This window comes from Salmo trutta, chromosome 35 (genome assembly GCF_901001165.1).
Source record: "Salmo trutta chromosome 35, fSalTru1.1, whole genome shotgun sequence".
Taxonomy (NCBI): Eukaryota; Metazoa; Chordata; class Actinopteri; order Salmoniformes; family Salmonidae; genus Salmo; species Salmo trutta.
The window spans coordinates 5,173,562-5,187,052 of NC_042991.1; the positions used below are offsets into that span (position 1 = coordinate 5,173,562).

The 13,491-nt window shown below is 42.8% G+C and overlaps 1 protein-coding gene across 5 annotated transcripts in view; it reads left to right on the forward strand.

Moving 5' to 3' along the window:
- The window catches only part of LOC115174482 (1-phosphatidylinositol 4,5-bisphosphate phosphodiesterase beta-1), a 213,001-nt gene that overhangs the window by 171,619 nt on the left and 27,891 nt on the right, over positions 1 to 13,491 (forward strand). For all 5 annotated transcript variants that reach the window (XR_003871785.1, XM_029733035.1, XM_029733036.1 and 2 more), the window contains exons 19-24: positions 246 to 370; positions 8,039 to 8,193; positions 8,292 to 8,456; positions 9,293 to 9,392; positions 10,993 to 11,097; positions 11,229 to 11,344. Coding sequence is in view for 4 of the 5 variants with exons in the window: in XM_029733035.1 (XP_029588895.1) it covers positions 246 to 370; positions 8,039 to 8,193; positions 8,292 to 8,456; positions 9,293 to 9,392; positions 10,993 to 11,097; positions 11,229 to 11,344 (766 nt within the window). In the remaining variant the exon portion in view is untranslated. The remainder of the gene's footprint in view (positions 1 to 245; positions 371 to 8,038; positions 8,194 to 8,291; positions 8,457 to 9,292; positions 9,393 to 10,992; positions 11,098 to 11,228; positions 11,345 to 13,491) is intronic.

Sequence of the window (13,491 nt, forward strand, 5' to 3'; positions counted from 1 at the left end):
AAAAATGTGTCAGTAAAACAAAAAGAATTGATGGATTTTAACAAAACTTCTTAGGCTTGTAGTAATACTAACCAAGCATTAGCACATTGACTGACAGTTATTTCTAATTTGAGTTACTAAGCTGTTACAACTGGCCCTGTGTTACTTTGTTCCCCGGTCTCCCCTATCCATGTAAGTACTAGATATCTCAGTGCAGAAGGTAAAACCCCTCTCCAGATGTCCTCTCCTTAACGGAGCGTGTCCAGGTATAACAAGCTGCAGCTGAGTCGTATCTACCCTAAAGGCACCAGAGTAGACTCCTCCAACTACAACCCTCAGCTCTTCTGGAATGCTGGCTGTCAACTGGTGGCCCTTAACTTCCAGACCATAGGTAAGACCTGATTCGTTTCACACTAGACCATAGGTAAGACCTGATTCGTTTCGCACTAGACCATAGGTAAGACCTGATTCGTTTCGCACTAGACCATAGGTAAGACCTGATTCGTTTCACACTAGACCATAGGTAAGACCTGATTCGTTTCACACTAGACCATAGGTAAGACCTGATTCGTTTCACACTAGACCATAGGTAAGACCTGATTCGTTTCACACTACACCATAGGTAAGACCTGATTAGTTTCACACTAGACCATAGGTAAGACCTGATTCGCTTCTCACTAGACCATAGGTAAGACCTGATTCGTTTCACACTAGACCATAGGTAAGACCTGATTCGTTTCGCACTAGACCATAGGTAAGACCTGATTTGTTTCACACTAGACCATAGGTAAGACCTGATTCATTTCGCATTAGACCATAGGTAAGACCTGATTCGTTTCACACTAGACCATAGGTAAGACCTGATTTGTTTCACACTAGACCATAGGTAAGACCTGATTTGTTTCACACTAGACCATAGGTAAGACCTGATTCGTTTCACACTAGACCATAGGTAAGACCTGATTCGTTTCACACTAGACCATAGGTAAGACCTGGTTCGTTTCACACTAGACCATAGGTAACACCTGATTCGTTTCACACTACACCATAGGTAAGACCTGATTCGTTTCACACTAGACCATAGGTAAGACCTGATTCGTTTCACACTAGACCATAGGTAAGACCTGATTTGTTTCACACTAGACCATAGGTAAGACCTGATTCGTTTCACACTAGACCATAGGTAAGACCTGATTCGTTTCACACTAGACCATAGGTAAGACCTGATTCGTTTCGCACTAGACCATAGGTAAGACCTGATTTGTTTCACACTAGACAATAGGTAAGACCTAATTCGTTTCACACTAGACCATAGGTAAGACCTGATTCGTTTCGCACTAGACCATAGGTAAGACATGGTTCATTTCGCATTAGACCATAGGTAAGACCTGATTCGTTTCACACCAGACCATAGGTAAGACCTGATTAGTTTCACACTAGACCATAGGTAAGACCTGATTTGTTTCACACTAGACCATAGGTAAGACCTGATTCGTTTCACACTAGACCATAGGTAAGACCTGATTCGTTTCGCACTAGACCATAGGTAAGACCTGATTTGTTTCACACTAGACCATAGGTAAGACCTGATTCGTTTCACACTAGACCATAGGTAAGACCTGATTCGTTTCGCACTAGACCATAGGTAAGACATGGTTCATTTCGCATTAGACCATAGGTAAGACCTGATTCGTTTCACACCAGACCATAGGTAAGACCTGATTTGTTTCATACTAGACCATAGGTAAGACCTGATTCGTTTCGCACTAGACAATAGGTAAGACCTGATTTGTTTCACACTAGACCATAGGTAAGACCTGATTCGTTTCGCACTAGACCATAGGTAAGACCTGGTTCATTTCGCATTAGACCATAGGTAAGACCTGATTCGTTTCACACTAGACCATAGGTAAGACCTGATTCATTTCGCACTAGACCATAGGTAAGACCTGGTTCATTTCGCATTAGACCATAGGTAAGACCTGATTCGTTTCGCACTAGACCATAGGTAAGACCTGATTCGTTTCACACTAGACCATAGGTAAGACCTGATTCGTTTCACACTAGACCATAGGTAAGACCTGATTCGTTTCGCACTAGACCATAGGTAAGACCTGATTTGTTTCACACTAGACCATAGGTAAGACCTGATTCGTTTCGCACTAGACCATAGGTAAGACCTGATTCGTTTCACACTAGACCATAGGTAAGACCTGATTCGTTTCGCACTAGACCATAGGTAAGACCTGATTCGTTTCACACTAGACCATAGGTAAGACCTGATTCGTTTCGCACTAGACCATAGGTAAGACCTGATTCGTTTCGCACTAGACCATAGGTAAGACCTGATTCGTTTCACACTAGACCATAGGTAAGACCTGATTCGTTTCGCACTAGACCATAGGTAAGACCTGATTTGTTTCACACTAGACCATAGGTAAGACCTGATTCGTTTCGCACTAGACCATAGGTAAGACCTGATTCGTTTCGCACTAGACCATAGGTAAGACCTGATTCGTTTCACACTAGACCATAGGTAAGACCTGATTCGCTTCGCACTAGACCATAGGTAAGACCTGATTCGTTTCACACTACACCATAGGTAAGACCTGATTCGCTTCACACTAGACCATAGGTAAGACCTGATTCGTTTCACACTACACCATAGGTAAGACCTGATTCGCTTCACACTAGACCATAGGTACGACCTGATTCGTTTCACACTACACCATAGGTAAGACCTGATTCGCTTCACACTACACCATAGGTAAGACCTGATTCGCTTCACACTAGACCATAGGTAAGACCTGATTTGTTTCACACTACACCATAGGTAAGACCTGATTCGCTTCACACTAGACCATAGGTAAGACCTGATTCGTTTCACACTACACCATAGGTAAGACCTGATTCGCTTCACACTAGACCATAGGTAAGACCTGATTCGTTTCACACTAGACCATAGGTAAGACCTGATTCGTTTCGCACTAGACAATAGGAAAGACCTGATTCGTTTCGCATTAGACCATAGGTAAGGCCTGATTCGTTTCACACTAGACCATAGGTAAGACCTGGTTCGTTTCGCACTAGACCATAGGTAAGACCTGATTCGTTTCACACTAGACCATAGGTAAGACCTGATTCGTTTCACACTAGACCATAGGTAAGACCTGATTCGTTTCACACTAGACCATAGGTAAGACCTGATTCGTTTCACACTAGACCATAGGTAAGACCTGATTCGTTTCGCACTACACCATAGGTAACACCAGATTCGTTTCACACTAGACCATAGGTAAGACCTGATTCGTTTCGCATTAGACCATAGGTAAGACCTGATTCGTTTCGCACTAGACCATAGGTAAGACCTGATTCGTTTCGCACTAGACAATAGGAAAGACCTGATTCGTTTCGCATTAGACCATAGGTAAGACCTGATTCGTTTCACACTAGACCATAGGTAAGACTTGATTTGTTTCACACTAGACCATAGGTAAGACCTGATTCGTTTCACACTAGACCATAGGTAAGACCTGATTCGTTTCACACTAGACCATAGGTAAGACCTGATTCGTTTCACACTAGACCATAGGTAAGACCTGATTTGTTTCGCACTAGACCATAGGTAAGACCTGGTTCGTTTCACACTAGACCATAGGTAAGACCTGATTCGTTTCACACTAGACCATAGGTAAGACCTGATTTGTTTCGCACTACACCATAGGTAAGACCTGGTTCGTTTCGCACTAGACCATAGGTAAGACCCTGATTCGTTTCGCACTAGACAATAGGAAAGACCTGATTCGTTTCGCATTAGACCATAGGTAAGGCCTGATTCGTTTCACACTAGACCACAGGTAAGACCTGGTTCGTTTCGCATTAGACCACAGATAACCATTGGTTTCTCAAATGATTGCCTCGCCTGGTTCACCTACTTCTCTGATAGAGTTCAATGTGTCAAATCGGATGGCCTGTTGTCCGGGCATCTGGTAGTCTCTATGGGGGTGCCGCAGGGTTAAATTCTTGGGCCAACTCTTTTCTCTGTATACGTCAATGATGTCGCTCTTGCTGCTAGTGAGTCTCTGATCCACCTCTACGCAGACGACACCATTCTGTATACTTATGGCCCTTCTTTGGACACTGTGTTAACAACCCTCCAGACGAGCTTCAATGCCATACAACTCTCCTACCGTGGCCTCCAACTGCTCTTAAATACAAGTAAAACTAAATGCATGCTCTTCAACCGATCGCTGCCTGCACCTGCCCGCCTGTCCAGCATCAATACTCTGGACGGTTCTGACTTAGAATATGTGGACAACTACAAATACCTAGGTGTCTGGTTAGACTGTAAGCTCTGCTTCCAGACTCACATCAAACATCTCCAATCCAAAGTTAAATCTAGAATTGGCTTCCTATTTCGCAACAAAGCATCCTTCACTCATGCTGCCAAACATACCCTCGTAAAACTGACCATACTACCGATCCTCGACTTCGGCGATGTCATTTACAAAATAGCCTCCAATACCCTACTCAATAAACTGGATGCAGTCTATCACAGTGCCATCCATTTTGTCACCAAGCCCCATATACTACCCATCACTGCGACCTGTACGCTCTTGTTGGCTGGCCTTCGCTTCATACTCGTCGCCAAACCCACTGGCTCCAGGTCATCTACAAGACCCTGCTAGGTAAAGTTCCCCCAAATCTCAGCTCACTGGTCACCATAGCAGCACCCACCTGTAGCACACGCTCCAGCAGGTATATCTCTCTGGTCACCCCCAAAGCCAATTCCTCCTTTGGCCATCTCTCCTTCCAGTTCTCTGCTGCCAATGACTGGAACGAACTACAAAAATCTCTGAAACTGGAAACACTTATCTCCCTCACTAGCTTTAAGCACCAGCTGTCAGAGCAGCTCACAGATCACTGCACCTGTACATAGCCCATCTATAGTTTAGCCCATACAACTACCTCTTCCCCTACTGTATTTATTTATTTTGCTCCTTTGCACCCCATTATTTCTATTTCTAGTTTGCACTTTCTTCCACTGCAAATCTACCATTCCAGTGTTGTACTTGCTATATTGTATTTACTTTGCCACCCTGGCCTTTTTTGACCTTTACCTTCCTTATCTCACCTCATTTGATCACATTGTATATAGACTTATTTTTCTACTGTATTATTGACTGTATGTTTGTTTTACTCCATGTGTAACTTTGTGTTGTTGTATGTGTCGAACTGCTTTGCTTTATCTTGGCCAGGTCACAATTGTAAATGAGAACTTGTTGAAATAAATAAAATAAATAAAAACAAGACTTGATTTGTTTCACACTAGACCATAGGTAAGACCTGATTCGTTTCACACTAGACCATAGGTAAGACCTGATTTGTTTCACACTAGACCATAGGTAAGACCTGATTCGTTTCACACTAGACCATAGGTAAGACCTGATTCGTTTCACACAAGACCATAGGTAAGACCTGATTCGTTTCACACTAGACCATAGGTAAGACCTGATTCGTTTCACACTAGACCATAGGTAAGACCTGATTCGTTTCACACTAGACCATAGGTAAGACCTGGTTCATTTCGCATTAGACCATAGGTAAGACCTGGTTCGTTTCACACTAGACCATAGGTAAGACCTGGTTCGTTTCACACTAGACCATAGGTAAGACCTGATTCATTTCGCATTAGACCTTAGATAAGACCTGATTCGTTTCACACTAGACAATAGGAAAGACCTGATTCGTTTTGCACTAGACCATAGGCAAGACCTGATTTGTTTCACACTAGACCATAGGTAAGACCTGATTTGTTTCACACTAGACAATAGGAAAGACCTGAATCGTTTCGCATTAGACCATAGATAAGACCTGATTTGTTTCACACTAGACAATAGGAAAGACCTGGCACTACTATTGGTAAGGGCTACATCAGTATACCATCGGCTTGTTGCGGTTGGGGTTAGAGGTTGGTATAGTGATACTAGTGAATTGGGGAAGTACTGTTTGATCTTTTATTTCTGTAACTCTCTCATTCACTCTCTATCCCCTTCTCTCAATTCAATTCAATGTCACGTCCTGACCAGTGAGAAGGGTCATTTGCCATAGTAGAATGGTCAGGGCGTGGCAGGGGGGTTGTTTTGTGTGTTTTGGGGTTTGTTGGTTTCTAGGGGAATTTGTTCTAGTTTTCTATTTCTATGTTTCGTTTTTCAGGTTTGGCCGAGTATGGTTTCCAATCAGAGGCAGGTGTCTTTCGTTGTCTCTGATTGGAATCCATACTTAGGCAGCCTGTTTTCCTTTGGGTTTTGTGGGTGGTTACTTTCTGTTTAGTGTGTTAGTATACCTGACAGAACTGTTTGGCTGTTGTTTGTTTTTTCTTTGTGAAGTGCCGTCATTAAAAGTAAAAGATGAGCCCTCAACACGCTGCACCTTGGTCTCTTCACTACGACGCCTGTGATATTCAATGGATTTATTGGCATGGGAAACACATGCTAACATTGCCAAAGCAAGTGAAGTAGATAATAAACAAAAGTGAAATAAACAATACAAATGAACAGTAAACATTACACTCACAGAAGTTCCAAAAGAATAAAGAATTTTCAAATGTCATATTATGTCTATATACGGTGTTGTAACGATGTGCAAATGGTTAAAGTACAAAAGGTAAAATAAATAAACATAAATATGGGTTGTATTTACAATGGTGTTTGTTCACTGGTTGCCCTTTTCTTGTGGCAACAGGTCACAAACCTTGCTGCTGTGATGGCACACTGTGGTATTTCACCCAGTAGATATGGGAGTTTATCAAAATTGGGTTTGTTTTCGAATTCTTTGTGGATCTGTGTAATCTGAGTGAAATATGTGTCTCTAATATGGTCATACATTTGGCAGGTGGTTAGGAAGTGCAGCTCAGTTTCCAGCTAATTCTGTGAGCAGTGTGCACATAGCCTGTCTTCTCTTGAGAGCCAGGTCTGCCTTCGGCAGCCTTTCTCAATAGCATGGCTATGCTCACTGAGTCTGTACATAGTCAAAGCTTTCCTTAGTTTTGGTCAGTCACAGTGGTCAGGTATTCTGCCACTGTGTACTCTCTGTTTAAGGCCAAATAACATTCTAGTTTGCTCAGTTTTTTTGTTCATTCTGTCCAATGTGTGAAGTAATTATCTTTAAGTTTTCTCATGATTTGGTTGGGTCTAATTGTGTTGTTGTCCTGGGGCTCTGTGGGGTCTGTTTGTGTTTGTGAACAGAGCCAACTTTCTTAGGGGGCTCTTCTCCAGGTTCATCTCTCTGTAGGTGATGGCTTTGTTATGGAAGGTTTGGGAATCGCTTCCTTTTAGGTGGTTGTAGAATTTAACGGCTCTTTTCTGGATTTTGATAATTAGCGGGTATCGGCCTAATTCTGCTCTGCATACATTATTTGGTGTTTTACTGTGTACACGGAGGATATTTTTGCAGAATTCTGCATGCAGAGTCTCAATTTGTTGTTTGACCCATTTAGTGAATTCCTGGTTGGAGAGCCGACCCAGAACTCACAACCATAAAGGAAAATTGGTTCTATAACTCATTCAAGTATTTTTAGCCAGATTCTAATTGGTATGTTGAATTTTATGTTCCTTTTGATGGCATAGAAGGCCCTTCTTGCCTTGTCTCTCAGCTCGTTCACAGCTTTGTGTAAGTTACCTGTGGCTCTGATGTTTAGGCCGAGGTATGTATAGTTTTTTGTGTGCTCTAGGGCAACGGTGTCTAGATGGAATTTATATTTGTGATCCTGGCGACTGGACCTTTTTTGGAACACCATTATTTTTGTCTTGCTGAGATTTACTGTCGGAGCCCAAGTTTGTCAGAATCTGTGCAGAAGATCTAGGTGCTGCTGTAGGCCCTCCTTGGTTGGGGACAGAAGCACCAGATCATCAGCAAACAGTAGACATTTGACTTCAGATTCTAGTAGGGTGAGTCTTTCTCAATCTCTTTCTCCCTCTCCCCCTCTCGCCCCCCCCCTCTCTCTTTCCCTCTCTCCTCCCTCCCTCTCTCTCTCTCTCTCTCTCTCTCTCTCCATCAGACCTGTCCATGATGTTAAACCTGGGCATGTATGAGTACAACGGGAAGTGTGGCTACAGGCTGAAACCAGAGTTCATGAGACGACCGGACAAACACTTTGATCCCTTCGCTGAGAGCACTGTGGACGGCATCGTAGCCAACACGCTGTCTGTGAAGGTGCTTATCTGTGTGTTGTTAGTGCGTGTTTGAATGTATGTGTGCATGGACTTTACAGCTCTCTTCTGTTCTTATCACCCTCATCTACCTGTCTCCAGATCATCTCAGGCCAGTTCCTGACCGATAAAAAAGTGGGGACGTATGTGGAGATAGACATGTTTGGTCTGCCGGTGGACACCAGAAGGAAAGGTTTTAAGACCAAGACGTCTCAGGGCAACGCTGTCAACCCTGTCTGGGAGGAGGAGGCCTTCACACTCAAGAAGGTAAAGCATAATACAGGGCAGACTGTTATGGGATTTGTAGTTCTTTAAGGTGAAACATATATACTGTATAATATATTGTGATTGCTACAAACCTTTTTTTGCCTGTCACCAGTATCCTAGACATTGATTGTTACTTGTATTTACAGTGTCAGTCAAAAGTTTGGACACATGTACTCATTCAAGGGTTTTTCTTTACTTTTACTATTTTCTACATTGTAGAATAATAGTGAAGACATCAACACTGTGGAATAACACATATGGAATCATGTAGTAACCAAAAAAGTGTTAAACAAATCAAAATATATTTTACATTTGAGATTCTTCAAAGTAGCCCAAGGAGGTGTGTGTGTGTGTGTGTGTGTGTGTGTGTGTGTGTGTGTGTGTGTGTGTGTGTGTGTGTGTGTGTGTGTGTGTGTGTGTGTGTGTGTGTGTGTGTCATCCCCACACATATAGTGTAATGTCTTTTATTCTCATGTCTACAAAAAAAATACAAATAATATTGTGTGTATTTGTTTAATATGAATTGTTGAGGAAGAGCTTGCCAGCAAGCATCCTCTGCCAAATAAAGGTGACAAATAAACTTGGATTGGATCATGATCTTACCCCATTTAGATCATCCAGGTTAATGTTGTCAACCCTGTCTGCGAGGAGGAGGCTTTCATCCTCGAGAAACCCATAGGGAGAAATAATGTTCTATTGAATTATTTGTGTAAATCACTGTTTAAAACATCACGGAGCACATTTTTATGGGATTTGTAGTTCTTTAAAACCAAGAAGTCCCAGGTTAATGTGTCCTTCCATGGGTGTATGTTTGTGTGTCTGTGATGGTTCCTCAGGTGGTTCTGCCCACTCTGGCCTCAATGAGGATTTCTGTGTTTGAGGATGGAGGGAAGTTCATTGGACATCGCATCATTCCTGTGAATGCCATCCGCCCAGGTGAGGCCTATAGCTTAAAACTTCTTGAGGCTACCTGGGACGTTAGCGTGCCACCTGTGGCGCACCCTATCAACAGCAGGTGCATTTCAAGAGCGGCAAATTTGAAACCAAATAAATGTACAAATTCAAATTTCTCAAACATACAACTAACTTACAGCCTTTGAAAGATAAACATCTTCTTAATCTAACCACGTTTACCGATTTCAAAAAGGTTTTACGGGGAAAGCATAAAGTTAGGTTATGTTAGGAGAGTACATTGACAATAGCTGTGTGCAATGCATTGTCGATTCAAAGACATGCGTCACCAAAACCATACAATCAGCTAAAATTATGCACTAACCTTTTACAATCTCCATCAGATGACACTCCTAGGACATTTTGTTAGACAATGCATGCATTTTTAGTTCTATCAAGTTCATATTTATATCTAAAAACAGTGTTTTACTATGGCGTTGATGTTCAGGAAATCGTTTCCCTCCAATACCGGCAGTCAAGTCATGACGACAAAATAATTAATTAATATTAGAAAACATTGCTAAAATATTATATTGTCATTCAAAGAATTATAGATTTACATCTCTTGAACGCAATGGACTTGTCAGATTTTAAATTAACCTTACTGGGAAATCACACTTTGCAATAATCTGAGCACTGCGCCAGAAAAATACGCATCGCGATACAGACTAACCGCCATGTTGGAGGAATCTAAAATCGAAAATACTATATAAATAATCCATTACCTTTGATTCTCTTCATCAGATGTCACTTCCAAAGAGTCCCAGGTCCATAACGAATGTAGTTTTGTTCAAAAAAGCTCATCATTTATGTCGAAAAACCTCCGTGTTGTAGCGCATGATCTAAGCCAGCCGGACTTCACTTCACTTCAAGAACGGAAAAAATATATTTCCGTTCGTTCAAACATGTCAAACGTTGTATCGCATAAATCATTAGGGCCTTTTTTAACCAGAACATGAATAAAATTCAAGGCGGACCATTGGGTTTTCTTTTAAAACGTTTCGGAATGAGAGTACCCACCATCAAATCGCGCGCCAGGGTGAATGATGGACCATCACGTTCCATGGCTCTTATTCGGTCAGATCTCACTGTAGAACACTCAAAACACTTTGTAAAGGCTGGGGACATCTTGTGGAAGCAATAGGAAGTGCCAGAATATACTTCACCCCCTTTGCTTTTCAATGGCATAGGCTCAAAGTCAATTCAACACATCAGGTATCCACTTCCTGTCAGAATCTGTCTCAGGGTTTTGCCTGCCAAATGAGTTCTGTTATACTCACAGACACCATTCAAACAGTTTTTGAAACTTTAGGGTGTTTTCTATCCATATATAATAAGCATATTGTAGTTACTGGGTAGGTGTAGGAGGCATTTAAAAATGGGCACATCTTTTTTCAAAAAAGTCTCAATACTGCCCCCTATACCCTAACAGGTTAATGGTCTGACTGACTACCATTCTGGTCCATTTTTCTGCTTGAGTGATACTGTGTAACAGTCCTTTAACTTCTGATCACTCACCCCTGTGTGTGTGTGTGTGTGTGTGTGTGTGTGTGTGTGTGTGTGTGTGTGTGTGTGTGTGTTCCAGGTTACCACTACATTGGTCTGAGGAATGAGAAGAACCAGGCTCTAACCCTCCCTGCTCTGTTTGTCTATGTAGAGGTCAAGGACTATGTCCCTGATACATTCGCAGGTACAGTGGCTGACATACCTTATAGAATACTGGTATAGAACTAACCATAGAGCTATAACTATGTTTATGTTTCCACTGGCTTGCATAACATCATCGATGATACATTCTGTTCCCCCCGTTCTCTTCCTCAGATGTTATCGAGGCGTTGTCCAATCCCATCCGTTACGTCAACCTGATGGAGCAGAGAGCCAATCAACTGGCAGCTCTCACTCTGGAGGAGGGAGCAGAGGAGGAGGACAGCAAAGAGGTGTGTGTGTCGTCCGTCACCCCCACACGAATAAGTAACAGATCAATGAGCATCTCCCCAGGCAGTAGGCCTGTCTCTTTGTGAAGAGATGGTTGGGTTAGAGCTATTGACCTAGGAGGGAGGGAGTCGTGGGGCAGGGGGAGACAGCGATGAAGGGTGAGGGTTATGAGATAAAGGACGAGGGGGGGTGAAGGAGTGGAGGTTGGGGGTAGAAGGGGGGTGAGCTCTGAGGGGTAGTAAGGGAGTTGGAGGTGGTGGAGGTGGGTCCCAAGGGAGCTGTCTCACCTGATTTGCCAGCTGAACTGATTATCCACGGGGACGTCCAATAGAGAGCCTGTACATGCTGATACCTTGGCAACGGTCGCTTAGTGAAATAGTGGGCTTTCCACTGGAGTGTAAGAGACGGAGGGAGAGGAAGAAAGATGAGGAGAGCAGAGGAGAACAGACTGTCCTCTCCTGTCCAAAACAGGCTTAAGGAGAGAGGACTCAGTAACAACAGGTGGTTTAGCTGAATAATATTTCAAACAAATACATGCCAAGTACTACAACAAGTCAGGGTTGAAGACAACCTAGAGGGACATTGAGACAACATAAGGAGAACATTGGCTAAATGTTAGTGAAACGTTAGAGAGTGTTGTCACTGGGACGTTGGTCTGAGCCATGCTGAGAGTGGGGTACCAAAGCTATGTCTACAAGTTCTCCAACAAGCTACAGGTAGGCTCTGGGTGTGTGGTGTGTTGATTGTGCTGTTGTGTATTTGCCATACAGTAGCTTCAGCTTCCAATGGAGTAATGGAATCGTATGGTTCTACTCTGCTTATTTACATCTCATTGCATAGGCCGCAAAAACATTCTCAGCATTACCATTTATATGTTGGGCTGTAATGTCCCATGTGTGTCATACACTCCATCCAGATGATGTGCTAAGTAAATGAGAAAAGTAGCGTGGACCTGATAAAATACTTTGAGACCCAGGGAAAAGTAGCGTGGACCTGATAAAATGCTTTGAGACCCAGGGAAAAGTAGCGTGGACCTGATAAAATGCTTTGAGACCCAGGGAAAAGTAGCGTGGACCTGATAAAATGCTTTGAGACCCAGGGAAAAGTAGCGTGGACCTGATAAAATGCTTTGAGACCCAGGGAAAAGTAGCGTGGACCTGATAAAATACTTTGAGACCCAGGGAAAAGTAGCGTGGACCTGATAAAATGCTTTGAGACCCAGGGAAAAGTAGCGTGGACCTGATAAAATGCTTTGAGACCCAGGGAAAAGTAGCGTGGACCTGATAAAATGCTTTGAGACCCAGTGAAAAGTAGCGTGGACCTGATAAAATGCTTTGAGACCCAGGGAAAAGTAGCGTGGACCTGATAAAATGCTTTGAGACCCAGTGAAAAGTAGCGTGGACCTGATAAAATGCTTTGAGACCCAGGGAAAAGTAGCGTGGACCTGATAAAATGCTTTGAGACCCAGGGAAAAGTAGCGTGGACCTGATAAAATGCTTTGAGACCCAGGGAAAAGTAGTGTGGACCTGATAAAATACTTTGAGACCCAGTGAAAAGTAGCGTGGACCTGATAAAATGCTTTGAGACCCAGGGAAAAGTAGTGTGGACCTGATAAAATGCTTTGAGACCCAGGGAAAAGTAGTGTGGACCTGATAAAATGCTTTGAGACCCAGGGAAAAGTAGTGTGGACCTGATAAAATGCTTTGAGACCCAGGGAAAAGTAGCGTGGACCTGATAAAATGCTTTGAGACCCAGGGAAAAGTAGCGTGGACCTGATAAAATGCTTTGAGACCCAGGGAAAAGTAGCGTGGACCTGATAAAATGCTTTGAGTGTCACGTCGTGTGTGTAGGTGGCAGGGAAGTCAGGCGCAGGAGAAACAAACCTGGTGTAACTGGAATAGTTTAATAAAGTAAAAACAAACTCCAAAACCAAAGTACATAATAAAATAAACAATAACCCGTCGCGCACCAATCCAACAACACGAGCACATAACAACAAACAATCTCTGACAAGGACATGAGGGGAAACAGAGGGTTAAATACACAACATGTAATGAATGGGATTGGAACCAGGTGTGTAGGAAGACAAGACAAAACCAATGGAAAATGAAAAATGGATCAATGACGGCTAGAAGACCGGTGACGTCGA